Here is a 26,192-nt window from a genome sequence, read left to right as displayed (position 1 = left end):
TGCTGTTTTCAGTTTTCTAACGTTTTATACCGGTTTTTTGAAATCGCTTTTGAAATCGATTTCAAGTAGACCTGTTCTAGGTAGAAAATCTGGTATTAGACCGGGTATCGAGTATTTGCCGAGTAAAAATTTAAATACAAACCGAGTATCGAGTATAGGCCGATGTGCGGAGCTGTATAGACTGTAAAGTGATAACTGATTTCTTATAACTGAGAATATTTGTAAAGGAATAATTTATATCTTATAATGGGTTTTAATTGTAGATTGTTATCATATAATTTATATTTAAACATTTAACAGTAAACACGAGATTTATTTTTGTAATTTGTAGAAGAAAAATATTATTTGTTTTAACTGGCAATTGTAAATCGGTTCACTTATTCCAATATGTGCCAAAATAAATTATAATTTATTACGCTAGAATTTTAGATTTTTCCCGTTATATTAATTATAGGTAGGGCAGAGGACTTGTAGCTCTAAAAATCACCAAATATGCATTTAAATATACAAAATATGCATTAAAAATATGCACTTAAGTATAAAAAATATGCATTTTAATGTGGATATTTTTGAATAAAAAATAAGAGTTTTTCTGTTGGTACTTATTATTTTGATGAAAAAATGTTATTTACAACTTTATTTAACAACTTACAATTAATTATTTGATAATATAATTAATTAATAACCCGACAAATTGCGGCGTTAGATCGGCAAATCTCGAGAAATATCGTCGATAATATCAACGTTATTTTGGATGTATAAATAAATTAATAAAAACGTTGAAGAAAAAATATTGGTAAACCTATAAATTATTTAAAATATGCTCTAAAAACCAAAAAAACGCAAAATATGCATTTATATGCACAATAAAATTTCAAAACTAGCTTTGTGGTAGCATGAAACGTATTTGTTTCGCACTCTGCTATTTTTGTGACTGTGCAAAAAAAATATGCAAATGCTACAAGTCCTCTGCCCTAATTATAGGTATGCATATATTTATAAATAGACTATCAGCGTTTGCCATTGAATTTGAGTCGAGTAAACATTTGTTATTACGCCGGGTACCGTGTAAGGCCAAGTCTTAAATATGAAATCGAGTACCCGGCCATCGAGTGATTGCCAGGTACCCGGAACATCTCTAGTTTCAAGCCCTGTTAGAAGGTATCGTAGTGATAACGGTGTGTCTTGAGCTCGACATAGAGATAAGAGATGGGGGATTTATAATTTCTTGACTGAACACTTGAAACGTAAAACATTATTATTTTTATTTTTTCATACAATAACATAACGGAATTAATATCAAAAATAGACATATTAATATTATTTAAATGCGTGAAAAAAGGTTAGGTGGGGAAGTGAGTATCGGTTTGCTGTACATTAGGTGTGGATAGTGAGGGTTGCTGTAATGAATGTCTTAAATCTTAATTCAATGGTTTAAAACCATACGATAAACGATTCGGAGCGAAGGCTTTATTACTAGGTACGTATATTTTATGAAATTGTTGCTACCTACTTAAGTAATGTACCTGTTCTTCTTTTTCAGTCTACTGTATGTAAGTAAAATTAATTTTTGTCAAAAAGATTGTATTTCTAGATGTAATTATGTACATAAACTGTAAGAACGTGGATTAAGAGTTCCAAGTACCACTGAATTATAATTTTAAATTACAACAAAATAACTGAAACTGTAATTATTCGTGTAAATATGATCTTATTTTCTCCGAATTTTAACTTAAAATGGCTAAAAAAAAAAAAATTATAAAATTAGTTTTTAATTTTTTTGGCTACAGCATAAAAATACTTATGAGTAACCTGGTCTTACATTTTCAATGCTCAGCTATAACAATCGAAAATTATGTGCATTTTTAAATACAAATTAACTTGTCAATTTTCGTGATATTGATAAACCTTGTCAACATTTGAACTTTAAATGCTTGAAAAATATAAATGAAAAGAAAAATTCATACGAATTTTCAACTATAGAACTAAACAATTTGAAAATAATCATGATTTTTATGGATTGTATCGTAATTTTAAATTTAGACGGTTGTTTGCTTTTTTTTTATTACACTGATAACAACTTAGTAGAAACTATATATTGAGTTATAACACTTAATAGTTTTTTAATTGAACAAACAATTATCTGTCGACAGTAATTTAAAAAAAAAAAACTTTATCGAAATCAAAAATTTTTCAGTACTATAATTAAGTACTCAAAAAGAGTCAAAATATACATTCAATTTTTATTTTATTTTTATTTAAATATTTATGAACATTTCAAATATTTTCAATTTGTTTTTTGCTTTTCCCCATGCTTTTGAAAATTTTAGGGAATTTTTACTTTTGACCCCTCGTAGTTTCAAAGAAAATAACTTCTCTACTAGAAAATACGCCAATAGTCGAAGCACATTTACTGGCCCAAAAGTCGATGATTGACATGAAAAAAAAAAACACACACAACACCATCGTAAAACCAAAATATTCATTGCTACACTCAGAATCTAAAACCTATGCCAAAATCTCAAGGGGAGAGTCCACGCATGCGCCTCTCTGACATACGACACTGCTGCAGAGTACGGCGAGTCCAATATGATAAACGCCACGTGTATAATTTCAATCGATTTTATTTTTGTCTTTCACACCGGAAACGGTAGACGAAAACAACATAATTAATTTCCCGCGAGCAGTCGTACAAAATATAATACGTTATGTACCTATATATAATTTATATATATATATATATATATATTATTATTGGGGCGTAACATACGTACGCATATATACATCTGCAGAATGTATAACATATATTATATAAATATATGAGTTTTGACTGTTCGAACGCCGAGAACATAAATCATTTACAGTGCACATAATAATATATCTACAAGATACTCGGACCTGAAACTCTGAAAAACAAAAAAAGGTTTGAATTTCCTGCAACAGACACAACTTTTTCGTGAACAATACATGGTTTTGCTTTTTACCAAAACTGATCTAAAACGAATGCATTTTGTATAATGCTTTCAGTAACAATATGGTATCTTACAATTATAGTCTGTTATAGTCATAAGTTCGAGATTATGGGTAGTTATTGCGACTATAGCTGGTAATTTATGTCCTTTTAATTACCTAACTGTGAATTTTTTTCCAAAATAAGTTCTGCAAACTGGTAATGTACAAAACGTTTTGAGTAACGTAATATTATGGTTTCTGTTTTGTATATGTGTTTATGATTTCGTAAGATTGAATTTTAAGTCTTATGATTAGAATATTGAAATTTTCTTCAATAGTGTAAGAATTGTGATGTGTTTTGCCGTAGTTACTGATATAGACCTTCATTGTATTTTAGTTTGCCCTTTAGAGGTCTTGTTGTCACCACAACATAATAATAGAGATTTTCATCAATAGTATCAGATTTGTGTTAATTTATGTTTGCATCTGAAATATACTCTGATCGCGTTTATAATTAAACGGTAGACATTTTAAGATGGAACGGATTGTTTTCGAATATTTCAAGAGGGCAAGTTATATATAGCTGTGTTATATGTGTATCATAGTTTTATTGGATTCATATATTGACCAATTTGCCCCTTATGGACGTATTCATATGATATTTCAATATCTAGTTTAGAGCGAAAACAGTGCACTTTTGTGATATATCTAAAAATGTAAATTCAGGGGACAGAAGAATACATTGTTTTAAGTGGGCTAGTTTTTTTATGCTGGTAAATTCGATTTGGATCTAATGTAATTGGTGATTTTTGAAGTGTATATAATTTTGATATTTTTAGCTTTCAAGATTTTGTTGATATTTTAAAATATTGAATGATATTATTATGATTAATGTAATTTATTTCACAAACAGGCATTAGTACTAAAGTACGTAAAAATTAATTTATGCGAAAAAATTGCATTTTATAATGTCACCGAGTGTATAAGTAATATAATAATATAGTGTACAAGTTTCAAATACCTTCGAATAGTGTTTATAAATATCAACAAAAAGATAAAACAGTTATTCTCCGTTTAAATATCTAATATTATTCAAATCGAAACTTAAAAAATAACCACAAATAAAAAAACTATATTCTATTTTTATACTACACTATGAATTATACAATTATGAGAAATCTTCTTGGTATAATACCAGTCACGGAATTCTAGCGTTATATAATTCATTAAATTAAATAACTAAATGGTAATAAAAAAAATGCTGGCTTGAATACCCGACTATGACAAAAAATTCAAACTGTCCGTAAATAGATCAATATAATTGTAGCGAAATAACAAAAACAAACATAATTTGGTCATAATATATTAAAATAAAATCAAACGTTGATAACCTATCAATCAGTGTACGCATTAATTAGCACATCTAGAGAAAATATATGTGACAACGGTGACATTTGAAGTCGTATCAACTGCACTTAATGAACAATATCTCGTGTGGTTCAATGATGCGTGTGCGTGATGAGCAATACTGGTGTGATACATGTGAAAAATCATTCTGTCACAATAGCCAACTGACGGTTCATAAGCTGACGCACACCGTGTGGCATATGCTAAAAATCATTTCGAAATATGGGACTCACGCTTCACAAACGAACTCACACAGGAGAGAAGCCTTACCCGTGTGACGTGTGCGATAAATCTTTCTCTCAAAACAATAATCTAATAGCTCATCAGAGGACGCACACGGGAGAGAAGCCGACCCGTGTGACGTATAGAACAAATGGTTCAGTAGCAATGACCAACTAACGGTTCACAAGCGGACGCATACAGGAGAGAAGCCATATGCGTGTAACATGTGTGATAAATCTTTTTCTCAAAATCGTTATCTTACATTACACCAAAGGACTCATACGGGAGAGAAGCCTTACCCGTGTGACGTATGCGACAAATGGTTCAGTAGCAATGGCCAACTAACGGTTCACAAGCGGACGCACATAGAAGAGAAGCCATACGCGTGTAACGTGTGTGATAAATCTTTCTCTCAAAGCAATAATCTAATAGCTCATCAGAGGACGCACACGGGAGAGAAGCCATACGCGTATATCGTGTGAGATAAATCTTTCTCTCAAAGCTATAATCTAATAGCTCATCAGAGGACGCACACGGGAGAGAAGCCATACGCGTGTGACGTGTGTGATAAATCTTTCTCTCAAAATAGTAATCTAACATTACACCAGAGGACGCACACGGGAGAGAAGCCGACCCGTGTGATGTATACGACAAATGAATCGCTTGCGCATCGAATATAACTAGACACCGACGAATTCAGAAGACAGAGAAGCCATACATTTTGATACACCTCCCAGATTTTATGATATTTATGTACGCGTGTTTTTCTTATGTAGAAATGTATCAATTATAAGTTGCGTTTAGATTTTCAATGTCTTAAACGAAGGAGCCTCTTTGGTTTTGATCTGCAGTTTGAATTATAAAATACACTACTAAACATATGTGGTTTTTTTGTATTCATAAAAAGTAACAGTGATAAACAAATGTACAGGGCATTCCAAGTTACCGCACCGACGTTGAAGTCAAAACTCAATTTTAGCTTGAGGTTTGAAGTCTGGTCGTATTACCAGGGACATAGATGTTGAGCCATTCCAATAAATTGGGCGTGTTAAATATTCCATCAATTATCCCCCAAATAAAATCAACTTCTATCACCTTTTTGACGTTTGGATATCTAACTGTTTAAGATTAAGTAATTTTCATATACACACACATTATGCATGTATGTACACATTCCTCATACACACATGCAACACTTGCAACACGTACATGAATAATTATTATCCACAGCCTTCCAATCAGAGGATCTGTAAAAACAACTCAATCAATATTTTCAGTCAACTGCACATTATAAAACCATGGACGCATTTTAATTCATAGAAAATTATTAAACTTTAAAACCCCTTTCTACACCCATCCTATTAGTGTTTAAACTTTTTATCCAAATATTTGAACACCCTGATCTAAATATAGAAAAACGTGCTAGAATTTTTTTCCGTTTAAAAAAAACACAAGTTATTTTCGATTAGGTGTAACTTGAAAAAACATTTAAAAATCCCGAGTAGATGGAATGAAACTTTTGACTCAAAATTCTTGACTTTAAAATTCATACTAATAACATAATTAACGAGTCATCGGTTAATCCAGGATTAATTATTTATTAATCACAAGTGTAACGACTTTCACGATTGTCGTGATATTAAATAGTTAAATGATTGTATTTTACCTCAGTCCTACGCTCAAAATTGGAATGCGGAATTCTAATACGGTACACTTACTGTTTGATTTATATCTCTCCCTTGGCGCCAAAACTAAACACGTCAACTTTAATTTGATGACAATGTTACTAGGACTGTTTAATGATCCAAAATGTCCCAGACAAATGTATAATCTAGTGGTGAAATACCTTTGGTTTATCTCTAAACAAAGACAAATTTACATGTTTTGTTGATTTGACAATCTTGACTTTTCAACGTACATGGGAAATGCATAAATTTGATTATCGTTTAACGTGTTAACCAAATAAAAGGTACCTATTGTGTTTCTTTACGTTCCCTCCTACCTTGATTTTGGTCCTCGTATAGATTTTGCTACCATCCAAAATGCCTAACTATGAAGCTCTAAAATCCCCCTAATAACGTCTATGTTGGTACACCGTGCTATAGTTTGGTCTCCTCGTGCTAGGGGTAATACGCAAAGTCTCGATACAGCCCAAAATGAATCCTTAATTTTTCAGTATGCCGTTTATGCATTACACATAGTTCTTATGATTATACGCCAGTATTAAGGAATTACATAATCTTAAATAATTAGGTACCCAAACGTCACAAACAATTATTTGCCGTGGTTATAAGATCTCTTTTTTATTTATATGAAGTTAGGTCAGTTGACGTAGTTAGGAATCTTTTGTGGGAGGGCATAAAACTTGCTGTCCTCAATTTTTTTTTGATCGCGGAACCCTCATGTTATTGAGAAGATTCCATGGGAACCAAACCACACGTCGAGGTGTTGCGTGCGATTTGCGCGTTTCCGTTAATTAATGCCCTTTCTCCCTTTAAACTCGGGCGGACGATAAAGGGAAAACAATTTTCTCGTGCAGAGTTAACGAGAGCAGTAGATAATATCCAACAAAAACCGTGACGGCATCATAACAATAATTCACCTACCCTGAAAATAGAGTGTCTCGTTCCAGCGCGGGTTTAGGGTCCGGCGTTTCACTTTCGTGTCCAGTCGATGCTTTTTGTCCGGCAGCAATGTCACCCGGACGTACGGATCGGACGTGCCGCTCAAGTCCATCGCCGGCAAGTCTTTGGCCTGAAACACGGTACGAAAAATTGTCATTATTTTTAAAATTTTATATTTCGGATAACGATTAATTTACAGGTAAAACATACTGAATATGCAGTAAATTGTGTAAATCATTTTTTTAATTTTGTCATAATATAAGTTATCTACCTAACTTATTTCCAAAATTGTTTTACGCCGACATTAACTATAGTATAACAACAATTAGCTCAACTTTTATTTTGTATTTCTTTGCACTTTGTAAACTTTTTTGATTTTTCGGGCATTTTTTTATTTTTAACACAGTTTACATTATATATATGTTTAGGTGAATGACGACATTTGGTGAATGTTGACATTCACCGGTGAATGTTGACATTCACTGCTGTTTTTGGTGAATGTCAACATTTTGAATGAATATTAAAAATTTGCCAACAGTCACCGGTGAATGTCAACATTCGCAACGATTATCGGTGAGTGTTGACATTCACAATTGAGTTCTGGTGAATGTTAGACATGTTTAGTGAAAATTGGAGTATAGACGTTATCGTGTCATACGTTAAGATAGTAAATGTTTTTAGATATGATATTGTTCACACAATATTTAATCTAACGGTGTTTAATGATCTATATAATATTATCATAGACATTTAGGCATTTAACGTTACGGTATCTGTCTGTCTGCCTGTACCCACTACCTATCTCTCTCTCTCCCACACACTAAGCTTTTGCTTAATCGCATAATTGGCGATACGTCAGTCATCGTACCTAATTTAGTAGTGATGAAAAATACGTTTATATCGACCTGTGTCGACGTATGTCATTTACCTTGCTTACACGAACGAAAAGGTAGACTGTTGTGACTGATTGAATTTGTGATACGTTCGAGTTACCTACTAATTGTTCACGTGTATAATGGAGAACATACGAGAAGTTTTTTACGAAAAATTTAACGCTATATTAAGTACAAAAAGAGAAGACAACAATTTTTATTTGAGTACTGAAAAATATAACAAATGTGTTGAAGACGTTCTCAAGTTTAAGGGGAAAGAAAGTAAGCAACGCGCCGTGTGCAAGTTATTGAAAAGATATGATGTCGTTAAAATAATGTCTCTCAACCAACTTATTGTTCCATTGAAACCTGGTGAAACAAAAATAATTTACTTCGTGAAAAATGAAGATTTATTCGATATTATCCATGATGCCCATATCAAAACAGGCCACGGAGGACGAACCCGTGTAATTAGTGAATTACATAATGAATTTTACACACTAGGCACAAAAGAGGGTGTAATAAATCAATTATTATGTTATAATTATGTTATAATTAACACCCGTAATCAATTTGATGTATGTAAAGAACAACTATTATCTCCTGAAGAAGTTGCTACAGACCAATCCGTGTCCTTAAGGAAAGCTTCCACTTCAATTTCTCAAACAGGTGGACAGGGGTACATGAAATGCAATTGTAAGGCAAAGTGTGTATCGAAGAAGTGTAGTTGTAGATTCTCAGGCATTTTATGTTACTCAAAATGTCATAACAGTTTATCTTGTTGCAACAAATAATTTTTATAATATAAAATAAAATAACTTATGGTTAATTAATTTGTAAAAATTATTTTATCACTAGGTATTCATCTTTTTTTACAACATGTTAACATTCACCAAAAACAGATGGTGCATGTCAACATTCACCAGTGAATGTCTACATCTAAGAAGAAATTGACATTCACTAGAAATTTCGGTGAATGTGACATTCACCGGTGAATGTCAACATTCACCAAATGTCGTCATTCACCTTAACATATATATTTTGAAATACATACATAAAGATCAAATTATTTCCTCAAAGTCAGTTCTTGACGTTCAACGATGGAAATCGCAGTCGTAGTGAAGGGTTAATTGCAAAGAATTGTACATTCACAGTTGAACCTTATAATGTTATCAAACGATAATTAACTTGTTGCTTATAAAATTATGACGCTCGTCACCGTAAAAATCTAACGATTCATTTGACTTGAATTAATTGCGATAAAAATTGAGTTACGATTGTTTTTAGTGCCATAATTTAAACAGCATATTGTCGGATTAACTCGCAATTATCTTGACTCCATTTTTTTTTTATATTGGGATTATTTATGATTAAAATTAAGAAAAAACGCATCGATACAGTTGAAACTTTAATTTCATAAATGTATCCTCATTAGAAATCATTGTATCACCAATGTAATAATTTTAAGACCCAAAAAATACGTGTCTCCATATTATTATCATTGCAATAAATTGTGGAGATAGGTACGACTTTTTTTAATTAAGGAATTAGGCCAACGAAATGGTCGTATCGTTTTTTACTCTCTTGTAAATTTACCATTTTGGACTCACGATAGTATTGTGAATCAATTCGACAATATTATGTAACACGTGTTTAGTATTGGGTTATATAAGATAACGCAATTTTTTTACTTTTTAGATCGTTTTTTTTTTTTAATAAAATAATTTTTTTTAATGAATTAAGTAGTATTTTATTGGAACATATTTAAGGTTTTTTAAAACTCCAATAATACCCTATAAATTAAGAAAATGACTTTAAAATCAAAAGTTGTCAAAAAATGCAAAATTTTTTATTTTTAATTTTTTATTTACAATTTGTTACATGAAATGAACAATAAGTAAAATAGATAAGTGAATAAAAGTAGCTTGAGGAAAGGACAGATTTAAGAAGCCAGTGAAGACACTTTGTCAGAAAATGCAAAATAAATTTTCTTATTCTCATTCAAAATCACATGTTACTGATTTTAGACCAGGTGAACATCGTAGAGCAACCTCTGGAAAAAAATGAAAAGTGCATCGTAATCCCAGCCTTACAGTTATTTCATAGTAATTTTGTTGTTTTAAGCTGTGGGTTAACCATTTATTACCAGGAAATCGTGTACGGGACACCCATATCGGTTTTAAGGGTCGTTTTTTCGGGGCCCAAAAATTGATGTGGGTGCCTTTGCAAAATGATATTACTTTGTTTTTATAAACATAGTCAGTGGGCAGGTATTTCGATTAAACGTATTTTCAATAGGTAGGTGCGTTATCTCTGATTTGAAAAAAAAATTGTAATCGTATTATATGTCTACCCACATTATTTAAACGTTTTGTAGTTTTGTAAAATACGAAATAAATAACAACTGATGGCAACCGAAACATTAGCGTTCGGATTTTGGCCCGGTTGTGACATTATATTTTGTACGGTACGGTTATGACTCGTGAGATGGGTATTAAATTTGATATTAAATTCGGTGGAGTAAATTGGCATCAACAGTGAATTTCATGGTTCCGGAAATATAGTATCACGGTCCGCTGATTGAGCGATTCAGCCAGTGATTCCGGAAGTATATCGTTTTCTCTTTCCCGGCTTTGTATCCGTTGATTTTTGGGCAATTTTTGGGCGACCGATAATTCTGAGTATTGCAATAATTCTTTCAAACTGATTGGCCGAATCGAGAGGAAAGCACTAAATCAAACGTTCGATTTTATTTAATTTGTTTTTTTTCGTGTGAAGTCTATTAGATATTGTGGTCTCGAATGGACTTTTTCACAAGTCATAACCTTCCACATACAAAACCATTTATTCTTTATTTCTTTATTTGTTTACATTTTAAATCTTTAGCCTTTGAGGTTAGGTAACACGAAAATATTAGGGCGTGAGTGATAAAAAAAAAACGAATTCAATTCAAAACGATTTTGAACTGCACATATTTCGAGTTTCCATTTTAATTTATTACACTCAACACGTTAATTTCAGTATGGAATGTTTTCAATCCAAACATGCGTGACGCAATTTACCTGACTCAATATTTTCAGAAATTCTTATCGAAAATCGCAAGTAACATTCAGTCATATTATAGTGGAACGGCACAACAAATGAGTATTATTGGTACAGTGTTGGTGCCACAACATGTGACTGCGCATTTATTTTTATATATTGTATTACGTAGAATTTTAAAATTGCGTGAATCGTATTATTTTTAAATGGTATTTCATCAAAATTTCATAAAATATTTAATTTGTGTGAAAAAAGGGTAAAAATAATTGTGTATTACATCCAAAAGTTTATAGGTAGTCGTGAACTTACCGACACAAAACATTTTTAAAATAGTTTGTTTATAATATGCATATACTTATAAATAATCAATGAATAATAGCCAACAGGGAACCAATTTATAAGTGATAAATTAACCATTATTATAATATAATTTGTACCTAATTCATAACCATTAATATGGTAATTTGTAAACCTTTATAAGTCATAAATTGACGATATCTTTGTCAATGGTTTTTTAACTTGTTATAAGTTAAGTTATTTTAAAATACTAAAGTTAAGTTAAATTTAAAGTTACTCGAATTTGTTTCGTTAACTCGTGAAGTTAAAAGTCAACTTTGGAAAAAAAGTAACTTAACTTAGTATGAAGTTAAAATTTGCTAATTTTCAATAGTAAAAATTCCAGACACATAATATGGTTTATTAGATAAAGAACATTTCTGGGAAAATTTAAAATGATACATCAAAGTAAAAACTTCATTCAAAAATGTGCATCATTCTTCAGACGCACATCAACTTAATTTAGATACTTTTGAAATAAAATAAACTTGAAGTTAACACGCTAATCTTGAAAAAAAAGTAACTTATTAAGTTAAATGTTAATTTGAAAAAAAGTAACGAGTTATTTAACTTAACGTTTTAACCTAATTTTAATATTTAACTCGTTAATGCCCAGCCTTGGACTTATACGACAATACAACTGTATAGTGTGACAAGATTGATGTATCATGTTGACATCAACAGTCGAATATTTCAACAATCGAAACGTAAACAGAAATATTTAAATATTATTAATTTTCAATAATTTCGCAACAAAAATAACACTCAAGTATAATATTATAAGTAAGTGATCTGTCAATTCAATCCATCGGGTTTCGAAACGGATCGGTGAGGCGTAGAAACTGAGATGGAAAGCTGTTGTTGGTATGCGTCTTTATGGTACATCATTATAAGACAACAAATCGACGACATTTATTTTAATATGTTCATCTCCACGATTTCCACCAATACCAGGCTAATACTAATTTATTCAAATTTTAGTTTTTGGTAATTTAGATTTTGGGCGGAGTTTGGGGTGTAATGATTTTACAATGGTGTTATTTTTTCTTTATCCTGAATAAACAATTTTTACCGGAAGCAGTGCTCCGATTTCAACATATATTATCTTATCTTTTAGCAATTTTGAGAAGTTTTTCTTTATTGACAAACTTTATAGAGCAAGGATAATAGAATTGTAGGTACTTAATAATTGTTTTACATAAAATATAAAAGTGATATTTAGTATTTAGTAATAATTGTTGTACGCGAACCATTTTGATAAATTATAATAGTGTAATCAATTAATATTAATAACTATAAGTTTTAAATCATTAAAGATCAAAAATCACCTTAAACTATTATCGCAAACTGTTACACTAAGCACATAAAACTTAATAATTCAAAAACTAACGGGAAAAATATTTTTTTTTCACATACATATTATATCAAAAGAAAAATAAAAATAATTTTCTGAACAATTATATTAACAGTAAAACAAAAATGCGCCTCTCATTTGAAATAAAGTGGTTTACGTTGGCACCGAACACTCCTTAAATGGTACAAGCACTCTATGAACATTTTCCACAAACATAATCCTTAAGTAATCTTGAAAATTCAAAAAAAAAGTTACCATTTATTATAAGATGATGTGAATACGTTGAGCGTTTCACTCTGAAACTCGTTTTTATTTGTCTAAATGAAAAAATATAATCTCAATAATCAAACTAAAGAACCCGTAATGTACAAACGTCATTATATCGGAAGATGAATAATACGATAACTCTGTTTCAATAAAGATGAAGAATAATAAGTCGAAATAAAATGAAAAAACGGTGGTCTGTTTGAAAAACCGAACAATCGATATTTTTCAAAGGTTTTATATTTTACTTTTTACTTTTTAGTCGTCCCTTATTCTACTGTAAAAAACTCGAGTTTCAAAACCAACAATAGCCAGTAGGTAGGAAAATCACCTATTTGATTTATAACGTAAATTTCGGGGTGCAAGACCCTAACCTGCCGTGGGTCTCTCTGCTTGGATATACTCGGGACCAGTGTCACTGAATTATATTGCCCTCAATAATATTTACCACTCCCGGTAAATTTATCCTATGTTTAAGTTACCGGGGGTAAATAGGGTATTTTGACATCTCCTGGAGGGTAAATACACACTAGTATATAGTTGAAATATCGTGTTATGGGGGTATAAATATCTTAGGATATATTTACCGTGGGGTGGTAAATATTACTGGCGGTAAATATCGCCTGTTACACCGGCTTCCTTTGCAACCAGTCTACTCGACTATCAATTGTTGTTGTTTAATAAATTAATTTAGTCTCGTTTTAACGTTCAGTAAAACGACTACGAATCAATTAGTTTCAATTAGTTCCACATACGATAACATTTTTTCTGTCGATTTTTAAAGTATTATTATAGCCGCGGTTGACGCTTAAAGCAGGTGGTTACGGATCGATACGATCGTATGTTATTTGTACCTACATCACTTTAGAATATTGAATACAAAACGACGTGGAAATAAAATACGACGAGAAAAGTTACGACCGCGTACGTCCAAAAAATGTATGGAAATAAATAATTCGCTGAATCGAAACGATTTTTTTTTAAAAAAAACGTAAATAATTTCGAATAAAAATGTATCGACAAACGGTTGACATCGCCGACTACCGTAATGACTGTTAAAACAATTTTTTTTAGAGTCATTTGTATCGCGCTTAACTCTTACTTCTGCACATTAAGACGAGCACGTCTTATAATCTTTTTGGCGAGTCAAATATACAGGGTGATTTATTAAGCGTAAAACACTCATTATCTCAAAAAGTATTAATGTTTTTTAAAATATGTTTTTACATAATTTCAAGTTGTTAAAAAAACAACATTTTTATTAAAAAATTATATTTTAAATATTTTTATCCTTATAATTTTTTAAGTTTTTTACTTTTTTGAATAACAGCATACAGTTTTAATTTCATTTTCCAAAGCAGAATATTTTTCTAAGTATTTTAATACATAAATATCGAATTTAGGACAAGTAGTTTATGAGTTATAAGTATTTAAGGTTTAGACAAGCGGAGTAGTGGACACACATTTGCGGGGTAACCCCATACCACTCCACTCCACCCATCTAAACTTAAAATGCTTATACCTCATAGACTACTCGCCCTAAATTAAATTTTTATGAATCAAAATACTTAGAAAAATATTCTGCTTTGGAATATGAATTTAAAACTCTATGCTGTCATTCAAAAAAAGTAAAAAACTTAAAAAATTATATAGATAAAAAATATTTAAAAATATAATCTGTATAGATAAAAAGACTTGTGTTTTAATAAAAACATAGTTTTTTTAACAACTTGATATTATGTAAAAAAATATTTTCAAAAACATAAATACTTATTAGATAATGAGTGTTTTACGCTTTATGAATCACCCTGTATATTTTAAATATTTATAAAGTCCTACCGGGACACGTCATCTGGAAATTCACTTTCCACAACAGTAGTTTTACACCGAACGCGGACGACATTACTACGACACAACTCGAACCACCTGATCGCAAATCCGGATTTTATGAAATTATCAGACAATATAATATCGTTATCAAATATCATTAATCGGGTTTGAGTATATGAATTGTATAGCTGCGGGTTACAATTTTTGTACACATAGTTTGTTCCCCGCTGATCGTAAAATATATCTCACAGATTGACACACAATTCCATTCAAATTTTGACCTACAGCTCGATTGACTCGACTTGAGGGCGATTTAATCAAATACTCGTGTTTTGTATGTAGTTTAGTCAGTGTAGATACCTAAATAGTGTATTTTTACGGTGAAAACGTTTCGTTTATTACGACGAGAACCGCCCTTTTCGCAGTACAGTTTAAATACTTGTGGTAATGTCGAAATAAAGATATTACAATTTTACAATTTGTAAAAATTCTCCGGTTCAATCGGATTAAATATTAAGGTTCTTTTATAATATTTTATTAAGGGCGCGTGTACCGCAGTTTAACAACTCAAAAACTTCCAGTTCTAATTTCAATTTACGGCGAAAATGGTGGTTCTCATTTGGAGGGGGAGGGGGGGGGGGTGTAGTTTTTTCGCTTTAAATAGTATAATATAATCAATCTAAAATGTAATTTGAAAATATTATGATAGCAAGTATACACGCTATTTGTATAATATAATACAGAGTGATTCGTCCATCACGCTCGTCTCCGTTTATTCATTTTTGATAGCAAATTTATTCAAGTATCGATTCATGGAATTTTCGACTTATATTTTAAGGGTCATATTTTCAAAAACACTTAAAATATTGTATGCAGTTAAAGGAGTGTATTACGGTGGTAAGCATTTTTTTTTTTTTCAAACAAGAACCACCCTTTTTATTGTACATTGTAAGTACTTACTTAGAGTAATATCAACAAAAACGTATTAAAATTATGCAATTTGTAAAAATTGTTCCAATTCAAGAAGATTAAATCTATTTCATATTTTATACGAAGGCGTTATAGTATGCATGAAGCACACAACAACTCAAAAACTCTTCGATGATATTTAAATTTGGATGCATTAAAATTTTCGAAAACAATTATGCCCGGAAATTTAAAATTGTGGTTCTCATTTGGAAAATAGAAATATTTTTTTCGTTTTAAATAGTACCTACCTAATCTAATTAAAAAGTTATTTTAACATATTTTAAGTATACTCAACTGTTAATTTTTATAGTGTTTTTCTCATATTATGATTTTCGTGCTCGGATACACGGAGACAAATCAAAGAGGTTCGTTGAACCAGGGCCGACCGTTCAAACGAAAGAAACGTGTACGGTTTTAAGATTTCTCAGAGCGTCTTATACTATATAAATGAAAATAATATCCATTTTTCGCGAATACCGCACTGACACCATATTATAATTATGATATGTTTATAGCATTATCTCGAGAAATGTAATTTCAACGATGAAAACTTTGAAAATTTTTAATTTTAATCGAACAATATCGATAATATTATGTTAAATGTTACAACAGACGTCTTAGTCGTCGTATTACATTAAAAATAGAGAAACTTGATATTATAGTTTTTATTATTATTTAATTTCATGAGACAACTATAATACCTATCGCAATATACTATTAATCAAATCGGTGGAAGACATAAGTGCTAAAATGAGATGACAAAAAAAAATTGTATCGTACGAAAGCGCCAAAATCTTAGATATCTGTGTGCAAAGCTTAATAGATATTAAATAACAGATATTAAATTTAGAACTAGGTATATATTATATATTTTTAAGAATTTAAAATCATAAGATCGAAAAAATCAACCGATTAATTAAAATTATAATTTATTAATTTCTGTTATATTATTTATTGACAATGTTTTAATAATATCGACATTTTAGATTCTGAGCGGAGCGAGGAAACTAGTGGTTTTACAATGGTGTTTATTTTTATTTTTTTTTTTTTTATATCTTGTATACAAAATTTTCACCAGATGAAGTGCTTTGATTTCAACATATAGTACCTTATCTTTTAGCAAATTGGATCGAGACGGTAATTTAAATAGGTCGTTTTCCGATTTTCTCAATAAATATTTAATGCCACGGGAAAAATTACTGACAAATTACGAAAAACCGCTTAAATTGGGATTTTAATTTCTAACGATTCCGCCGTAGTAACGAATAAAAAATTATGATATTATAATATAAATTCTACTTATAAGGCTATAAAAAATAATAAAAATTTAAAAAATCCAGACTGATAAACGTCTCCGCTCAGAATCGTTTTTCTTATACAATGATATTATATCGTTGAATTCAAATTTAACACCATCCATACAGTGACCCACTTGTAACCTACTGTTCAGCAGATCGACATCCACTTACCCACCTTTTTTTAATTTCATTACACACGTACTTGAACAACGGTACACTCGTGTTAGCGTCGTTGTTGTGGATCCAGATTTGGGGGACCCAGTATCGTCACCTTACTGGTTATCATACCTTAAATTGTCCACTATGATATGAATAATACAGCGTATTATTTCAGATCTCGAATCCGAATGGAACGGAACGGAACGAAATTTTTAATTTAATTTTGAAACTATTATAATGTTTGACTAATAAATTCGTAGACAACGAGTCCCCCTCCCACCCTATACAATTATATAACCGACACGGAACGCATTGTCTTTACGTGCCGCGTGGGCACTTTTTTTTACGACCACCATAATAGTACCGACCTATATAGGTACCTATGTAATATGTGGAACGCAATTTTAAATTTAAATAACACGAGAAAACAAATTGTCCTTCTCGAGTATGTTGTGTGGAACATACACGAAAAATAATAATAACAATACCGCTCCGTAATATTTTTTTTATTCAAGTCGTGCCACGCGAAATTCTCTGTTTACGTAATTGAACAATGACAAACACGTTGAACAGCTTCTCCGCGCAAGTCGTGTCGCGTCATATTGGTATGTCGTACGACGATCCTTGGTCGTAAAGCGTACGCTTTATTATCGCAGAAAAAAATATTACCAACCCCTACCCCCTCACCCATTACCCACCAATGCCACCCGCCACCCACCCATGCGGGTGCGATCGCAACGATCGGTAAATTATCGTATTTTATTTTCTTCGGGACCGATGACGTCGCGAAGCAATAAACGCTGCACCGCGTGTGCAGTAAAGTATCATTCGAAATGTTTACCGAATCGATGTAAGTACGAGTATGTTACACGTTTTAGATGGTAGGTAAGTACGTCGCGATGTCTCCGAGACGATCTTCTGCTCGAAAATATTAATTAAAGTAAACGCTTTGACGGCAGTCGTTTTGATTCGAAAAGAAAAATAATATACAATTTATTAGCGTCGCGGAACCTCGTCAGGCGGACAATGATTATATTTGAACGGAAAGTCTTTCAAAATGCTATTGTGTCCTCGAGGCTCAGAGTAAATAAATCTATATCATTGTATTATTAAAATTTCGAAAAAACTGCAAATCGATGTGGTCGGGCAGGCATCGTGTCCATTTCACGGTAAGACCTAAGCAGACTGACCTAATTACGCCCACTCAGGATACACCGCTATAAATTATGTAAAACGATTTCGGTAAATATTATCGTCCTCCACTTTTTCGGTAAGTAATCGATTTTTGACGTTTCAATATTCAGATCGAGTTAAACTTGAAACTTAAACGATAATGTCGAAATAAAACAGTTACTTATAAACACTTTCACAACAAGAGTTTTAATTTCATTTTCTAAAGCAGAATATTTTTCTAAGTATTTTGATACATATAAATCGAATTTAGGACGAGTAGTTTATGAGTTATAAGTATTTAAAGTTTAGACAAGCGGAGTAGTGGACAAACATTTTGGGGGGTAACCCCATACTACTCCACCCCACCCATCTAAACTCTAACTTATAAGTCATACACTACATTCGATTTTTATGTACCAAAATACTTAGGAAAATATTCTGCTTTGGAAAATTAAATTAATACTCCATGTTGTCGTTCAAAAAAGTAAAAACTTAAAGAATTATAAGGATGGAAAATATTTAAAAATATAAATTTTTGGTAAAAACGTTGTTTTTTAACAACTTGAAACTATGCAAAAAATATTTTCAAAAAAATTAATACTTTTTGAGATAATGAGTGTTTTACGCTTGATGAATCACACTGTATTGTTTATGTATTTCTGTAGATGTGCCTACTGTATTATTATCACTGTTAATCGCGTGTTGCGTTTCGAGAAGAGCACCAAAAAAAAAAAAAAAGAGAACAATTACCAAACGATCGGCGTTAACGTTTCCGAAGAAACCCTAATAACTCAACAGCCCTAAGACTTGATGAAATCTCACGATTCGTCTGACGCTGCAGTGACTCTGACTTTTCACTCCGTTTTTCTGTTAAATATTTATACGCATTATTCGTTATTTGACTAGACGCACGAAACTGTCACGGATGATCGTCTTGATCTCGGTGACGGAATTTTTCGCCAAACACTATATTATACTTTTATAATAATATAATAGTGACTGTTGGTCCGGGCATAAACGAGTTAAAAAGTTAAACTTAGGTTAAAAAGTTGATTTAATTTAAATTTTTTAACTTGACCAGTTACTTTTGGATTTTAATTAACTCAACCGTTAACTTATTAGATTTCTTTTTTGATCAACGTGAAATTAACGACTTCATTTTTCATTTTGATAAGTATGTTAAGGCAAATTTTTTATTTTTTTATTTTTAATTTTTTGATATGTTTTTAAAGTCATCACTAGATGGTCACGCTGATTTCATATCTGATTAGCGGCTGTCAATATTCAGTTCCCGATCACAGATATATACTTTATAATATTATAATATAATTAATGTTGGTTAATGTTTTGATTGTGATAACTAGGGCTCGGAAGTTGTAGGAATTGCATATTGTTCTGTATGATCTCAATTTATAGCAGACCTAGCTAGAAATTTGAAGTATACAACTGCGAGTTAAAAAACTAAAAATTGATTGTGCATATTTTGCGATTTTGTCAATTTTAGCTAAAAAAAAAAGTGCATATTTCATATTTTTTTAAAAAAAATTGATTTTTTCTTTCTCAACATGCATATTTCAACTAATATTGAATATAAAACTCAAAATTATCAACGAAGGTATTTATTGTCATCGCCATAGTCAATTACGGAGTTGATAACAGTGGTATTGTGACACGCATTTAGTCTATCACGCTAGTATGCCGAAATACTTATTCGTAGTACTACATCTTATCGTCGTCGATAACTTATCCCAAATATAATTATGGTTGCTTCGTTTATCGTTACTGTCGATTGTATACGATTGGAGTTTGACGATTGAAGTCGTTCATTTGAAATAGAAAATCTTAAGAAAGTATCGGCGGTTCAATGCAATAACTTAACAGGTATTAGAAGACATGTATCTTTTTCGTAATTTAAAAAATACTGAAAAAATATTATTAATTTTATTTTCAGCTCAATAAGATGTCAAAATGCCAACCAGTTATAATTTTTTTTTATAGTTTTTATGTAGATTATTAATTGATCAACAATATCTGATGTATTTTATTTTTGGAATTCAGAATAATTTTTTTGCATATTTAACTGCATTTTTAATGCATATTTTACCTTTTTAAGCTCCTACAACTTCCGAGCCCTAGTGATAATTAAGATATTATCGTAATTTAAATTTAGTCATTGTCTACACGCAGGCGCAGATCTAGAAATGAAAAAGGGAGGGGCTAGACGTAAAAATGTACTTCAAGTAAATGTAAGCATAGCCATTGAGTTTTTGTAGTGAATGAAACATGCTTCATAACTACTCGCATATTATTAAATAATAATAATAATAATAATAACAAACTTTAATAACAAAATTAGTCGATATTATTATATAATTACGTAGGCAAGAGTGAAATATTTCTAATTACCTAAGGTCTGAGGGGATTAAGCCCTCATAACCCCCCCCCCACCTTGTATCTGTGCCTGCCTACAGGACATTCTCTTTGGGATAAATGTATTTTTTAACATTATTGATGACCTTTTTAAGAATTACCTATTATGTGTTAATTATTATTATAACAACAATCGATAAACTATTATGTAGGTTTTGTTTTTTTTATACACTTATTATGACTGTATAGGTGTACCGTTATCTGATTAAATATACGTTTCGCTTCAAAATATAATTTGATTTTCCTTTAAAGATTATAAACTATATAACGATAATACTAATACAATAATAATATTATCTTTATAATTATATACACATATACCTATATGGTACCAAGCTGCGACTTACCGTGCAGCAGAACGGTTATAGCCACTTTCGCCCGCCCTTACACAAGAACAAGAGAGCGGGTACACGAGGATTTAGTAGAGACTGTTAAAGTGGTTGCTCATTATCTCGTAATCGTTATTTAGTGAACAGCGCTCATCACTTGCTACAGATTCGAAAACGGCGAAGATTTATTGAACGATCAAAAATGTATATCGTGTTTTACCGTTTGTATTTTATTCCGAGCCCCTAAAACGTATTCCTCTCGAGGGTTCCAACGCATATCGTTATCATCTAAATCCACCTCCCCGAGTGGAAAGTTCAAACGAGTCGAGCCGGTATATTATAGTGTCGTAATAATTAACTACTGCGTGTAATACATCACGTCTCGTAAGTACACCGTTTTACCGTCGCGCAATATTGTTCCAATATTTAATATTCTATTTGTCTCGCGAAAATCCTCTTTCAGCGTTGCTCCTCCCTCCCCCCCCCCCCCACGGAAACGCAGGTAGGTCGTATTATAAAACCGTATCGCTCTCGTTTTTAAACGTCTTTAAAAAGTCTGCTAATAAAACGCGTTCGACCTGATTGCAAGCGACGGCACCGAGTAAAGCTCGGCGTCACTAATTATGTCTATGTTTTATGCAAAACGCGCACAATAATTTAGGTGGGTACACCCACACGTCGAAACCCCGTCCATTAGTGGTATGTCGACGCTATGACACGTAATAATATTACAACGATGAACAGGGCGATTTTCTCAGCCCATCACCGTGTTTGAACTCTATGCACAGGGTATTCGAATGCCGAGTTTTGAAATTTTCAAGTGCATACCTACTGTAATAGGGGTTGAGGACGACGTCTTCGAATACTTAGATATTTCTAGAGACGTTCGAATACGGTATTTTTTTTTTTTTTGTAATACCGTGTAGAATACCTTTTGCAGTGACTTAAATTCTCGGAAATTGAACAAAGGTCATAGAACTAATGTAGGTATATTTATTGAAAATAATAATTTCCGAAAACATTTTACAACCCACACAACAACAATACAAGCATTATTTTAGAGTAAATTAATATTTAAAATCATTATACCGATCCTTATAGTTATACCTACTAAGGTAACCCACCCACCTCGTGACTAGAAATAATTTTACTTTTAAATAATGTAGTTACGATTGAAAGTAAATCATTTCTTAAATATTAAATTGGCTTTCTAATGATATATATATATTTTTTTTCATACAACCTGCATGAAACAATTGTATAGCACTGTATAGTACGATAACCCACACGACGTATTAATTCAAATCGCGAATCAGATGATTGTTCGAAATTCGAACGAAAAGTTCTTCTTTACATGCTCTAAGGATAATATATATAGGATAATAGTTATAACTAAGTATGCGATTTATGATATGTGTTAATAACAACTTGTCTGACGAGTAGACATCATTTTATATATCACAAAATGGCTATATTGATTGATGTTTCGCACAATAATTTTCAAAACAAAAGTAAATAATAACCTTTTAATAGACTATATAATAATATAATAATTTAGTATCCCTGTGTATAGGCAGTGTCTCTGCTGAGAATCGCAAGATACTTGAAAAAAAAAACACAAACTATCGATATTCGAGATTCTATATAGACAATAATAATAATAATAATAATATTAATCGGTCAGTGGCGTCAGTGGCGGTCTTGCGGCGGCGGCGTTTGCAACAAAGACAGCCGGTAGACACGTGGCTTTGTGATAATAATGCAACGTTTACTCGTTTGTGTTAGTTAATGGTTACGTTACAGAACAAGCGACTAGAGTTGTTATAATAATTAGATGTTAATCTGCACAGGTACCTACCCCCCAACATGGCGGTTTTAAATTATACGAAACGCTGTGAAATTTATACGCATCCTGTTGTAATTAAAGTTTAAATTTGATCTATAAACGTAGCCCGCTGGTAAGGTAAGGTACGATTATTATTATTACAACTATTATCATATCATTGTTGAGCATACAGCCTGTTTGTTAGTGACTAAAAACACAAAAAGGTTTCCGTCGTCATTTCCAACACGGTTATTACAATCTATCTATATATATATAAAAATAAGTGTGCATTTTGAATACATTTTATAACTCAAGATCCACCAAACCGATTTTAATAGAAATTTCAGGGCATATTAGGATTGATATTTAAATGGTTTCCGTGAAGTTTGTACGCTGTGCAATAAGCGGTTCCGGAGTTATGGTCTCTTAAGTTCACACCTGGCGACATGGCCAAAAACAACAACAATTGCTTGCTATTGGTTACGGGCATGTTTGTTGATTTTGAACACCATACACAGAATATTAAATAACGAGTTGAACAAAGTTTGAGTCATATGGAGTTAGTACATTTAACGGGCAACGAAGTGCACGGGTTCAGCTGTTTTACTATAAATTGTTCGACCATCTATTACGCAAAATTATTTTTTGATAAAATTTCGGAATCAGACATTTTTTTTTCTGCCTATTAGAATTGGCGTGTCCAAATCAGTTCATAGAAACTATGTGTCCGAATATTATTGTTTCTTAGATTTTTCAAAAGAAATTTCAATTTTACATCCAATTTTATAACTGAATAGGTAAAGATTTTTTAAAACAATACTTTATATTATACCAATATTTTTCTTCATAATCGACATTATAACCTATCTATTTATGATATTGTAATTGTTTATCATTTGAACTGGAAGTATTTTTAGATAACCAGAAACGTATCCGAGTTATAACGATGCATTTCACCTTTTTCATATTTTTCACTTTTTTCACAAATATCTGACTTACAACTGTTGGAAATTTGAAATTTATTTGGAAAATCCCAGTTAAAAATATTCAAATGTATGCCTGATAAAATATCGAGAGTCAAATTGTATGTACGACCATGTACTGACTAACCTTGCCTACATTACAATATTATGTTACTCTACATAACGTCTTACACAATCTTAGCTTCCTTCTAAAAGTTTGAAATCCATGGAAAAACTGACCGTTTACGAAGTAAAACATATAAGCACCTACGCTGTGCCGAAGATTTTCGAAACTAATACAATATTACAATATACTTATCTATCGACAACAGAAAGATTATAGATTCTGAGCGAAGCGATGAATGTATTGATTCTACAATGATGTGTGTTTTTTTTTTATTTTTTTATTTTTTTATTTTATTTTTTTTTTTATTTTTGTGTCTGTCATCACCTTTTAGGACAGTAAAAGTGCTTGGATTTTCTTCAATAGTAACTTTTCTGATAGGAAAGTGAATCTAGTTGGTACTTTGGGGGGTCAAAAGTAAAAATTTCCCAGTAGTTTTCACAAGCGACGTGAAAAACAAAAGAAAAATTAAGGAAAAACGGGAATTTTTACGCAAAATCTGTTTTCGAGAAAATCGATTTTGGTTTTTGGTGTAACTCTAAAACAAATGACCGTAGGGACATGCAATTTTGACTGAATGTTTACATTAGCATTTTCTATACACCATAAAATTTACAAAATATTTCGACTCTTTTTGAGCTGTTTACGGCCATTGTCAGTTTTCAATTTTTTTAGTTTTTTTTTTCTATAAATATCAATAACATTTTATCTGTTGAGTTAAAAAGCTTGAAAATTTAATAGAAGGCTCCTAGGTTATTGTTTCAAAGGCAGATGAAAAAAATTAAAAATCCTTAGTCACAGTTTTTAATTGTAAGCATTTAAAGTTCAAATTTTGACAAAATACGGAAAAATCACGAAAAATAGCAAATTATTTTGATGAGAATTCATAAAAATTTTTCTTTTTAAATCTAAGATTTGAAAATGTAATATAAGATTACTCATAAGTTCGTCTACCTTTATCAAAAAAAAAATGTCTAGAAGAAACTTAAATTAAATTTTTATGAGCGTCTGAAATTTATATTTTTACAACATTTGATATTTACCTACTCGATTTCTCATGTAACAATTTTCTTATTTTATTGTAATTAAAAAACGAATGACTGTAGATACTTGAAAATTTCACTGAATGTTTATATTAGCATTTTCTATACACCATAAAATGTTGAAAATATTTTGACTCCTTTTGAGATGTTTACGGACATTGTCAGTTTTCAATTTTTTTTAGTTTTTTTTCTATAAATATCAATAAATTTTTATTTGTTGGATAAAAAAGCGTGAAAATTTAATATAAAGCTCCTGATATATCGTTCTAATAGCAGTTGAAAAATATTAAAAATACATAGGCACAATTTTTTTTTATACGCATTTAAAGTTCAAATTTTGACAACATTTATCAAATTTATAATTTATTAATTATTTTGTAGTTAAAAATTTATAAATTTTTAACTTTTATGGCTAAGGATTGAAAATTTAAAACAAGGCTCCACGTAAATAGGTTATATATAAATTACTTTATTCACAATAATATCATCAAATATACTTGGTAAAATCATAGGCTGACTGACCGTTTTCGCTCAGAATCGTTTTTCTTATACAATGATATTATATCATTGAATTCAAATTTAACACCATCCATTACAGTGACCCACTTGTAACCTACCGTACAGCAGAGCGACATCCACTTATCCACCTTTTTAAACATAAAAGGAGAATATTAAATGGCCAAAGGTTTAAATAAATATTTCTTGAGATAAAAATATTAATAACTTCTAGGGATCGGATTTAAATGCACAAAAAGTCCTCACAAAATATGCTTCTTAAAATGCTGTAACATGCATTTATTTTTAAATATGCACTTAAAATTGAATCGAAAACATTTTATTTAAAACTATGTAAAAACTAAGTATTATAATTAATGAAGTAGCAAAAAAGGTATAAAAAGGTTTAAAAGTATAAAAAAGTATTTCGTATCATCTTCACTAAGTTTTTCGCCATTTAACATTATTTACCTCTAGTCTAT

The 26,192-nt window shown here is 31.0% G+C and overlaps 1 protein-coding gene across 1 annotated transcript in view; it reads right to left on the bottom strand.

Annotated features, from left to right (window-relative positions):
• Positions 1 to 26,192, bottom strand: part of LOC132933812 (synaptotagmin-7) — a 338,564-nt gene that overhangs the window by 54,153 nt on the left and 258,219 nt on the right. Inside the window, exon 5 of the mRNA XM_061000090.1 lies at positions 7,188 to 7,335. Within this exon, the coding sequence (XP_060856073.1) occupies positions 7,188 to 7,335 (148 nt within the window). The remainder of the gene's footprint in view (positions 1 to 7,187; positions 7,336 to 26,192) is intronic.

The sequence above is a fragment of the Metopolophium dirhodum genome, chromosome 1, assembly GCF_019925205.1.
Source record: "Metopolophium dirhodum isolate CAU chromosome 1, ASM1992520v1, whole genome shotgun sequence".
In the NCBI taxonomy this organism is placed as follows: domain Eukaryota; kingdom Metazoa; phylum Arthropoda; class Insecta; order Hemiptera; family Aphididae; genus Metopolophium; species Metopolophium dirhodum.
This window is presented reverse-complemented; position numbering and strand designations above follow the sequence as displayed.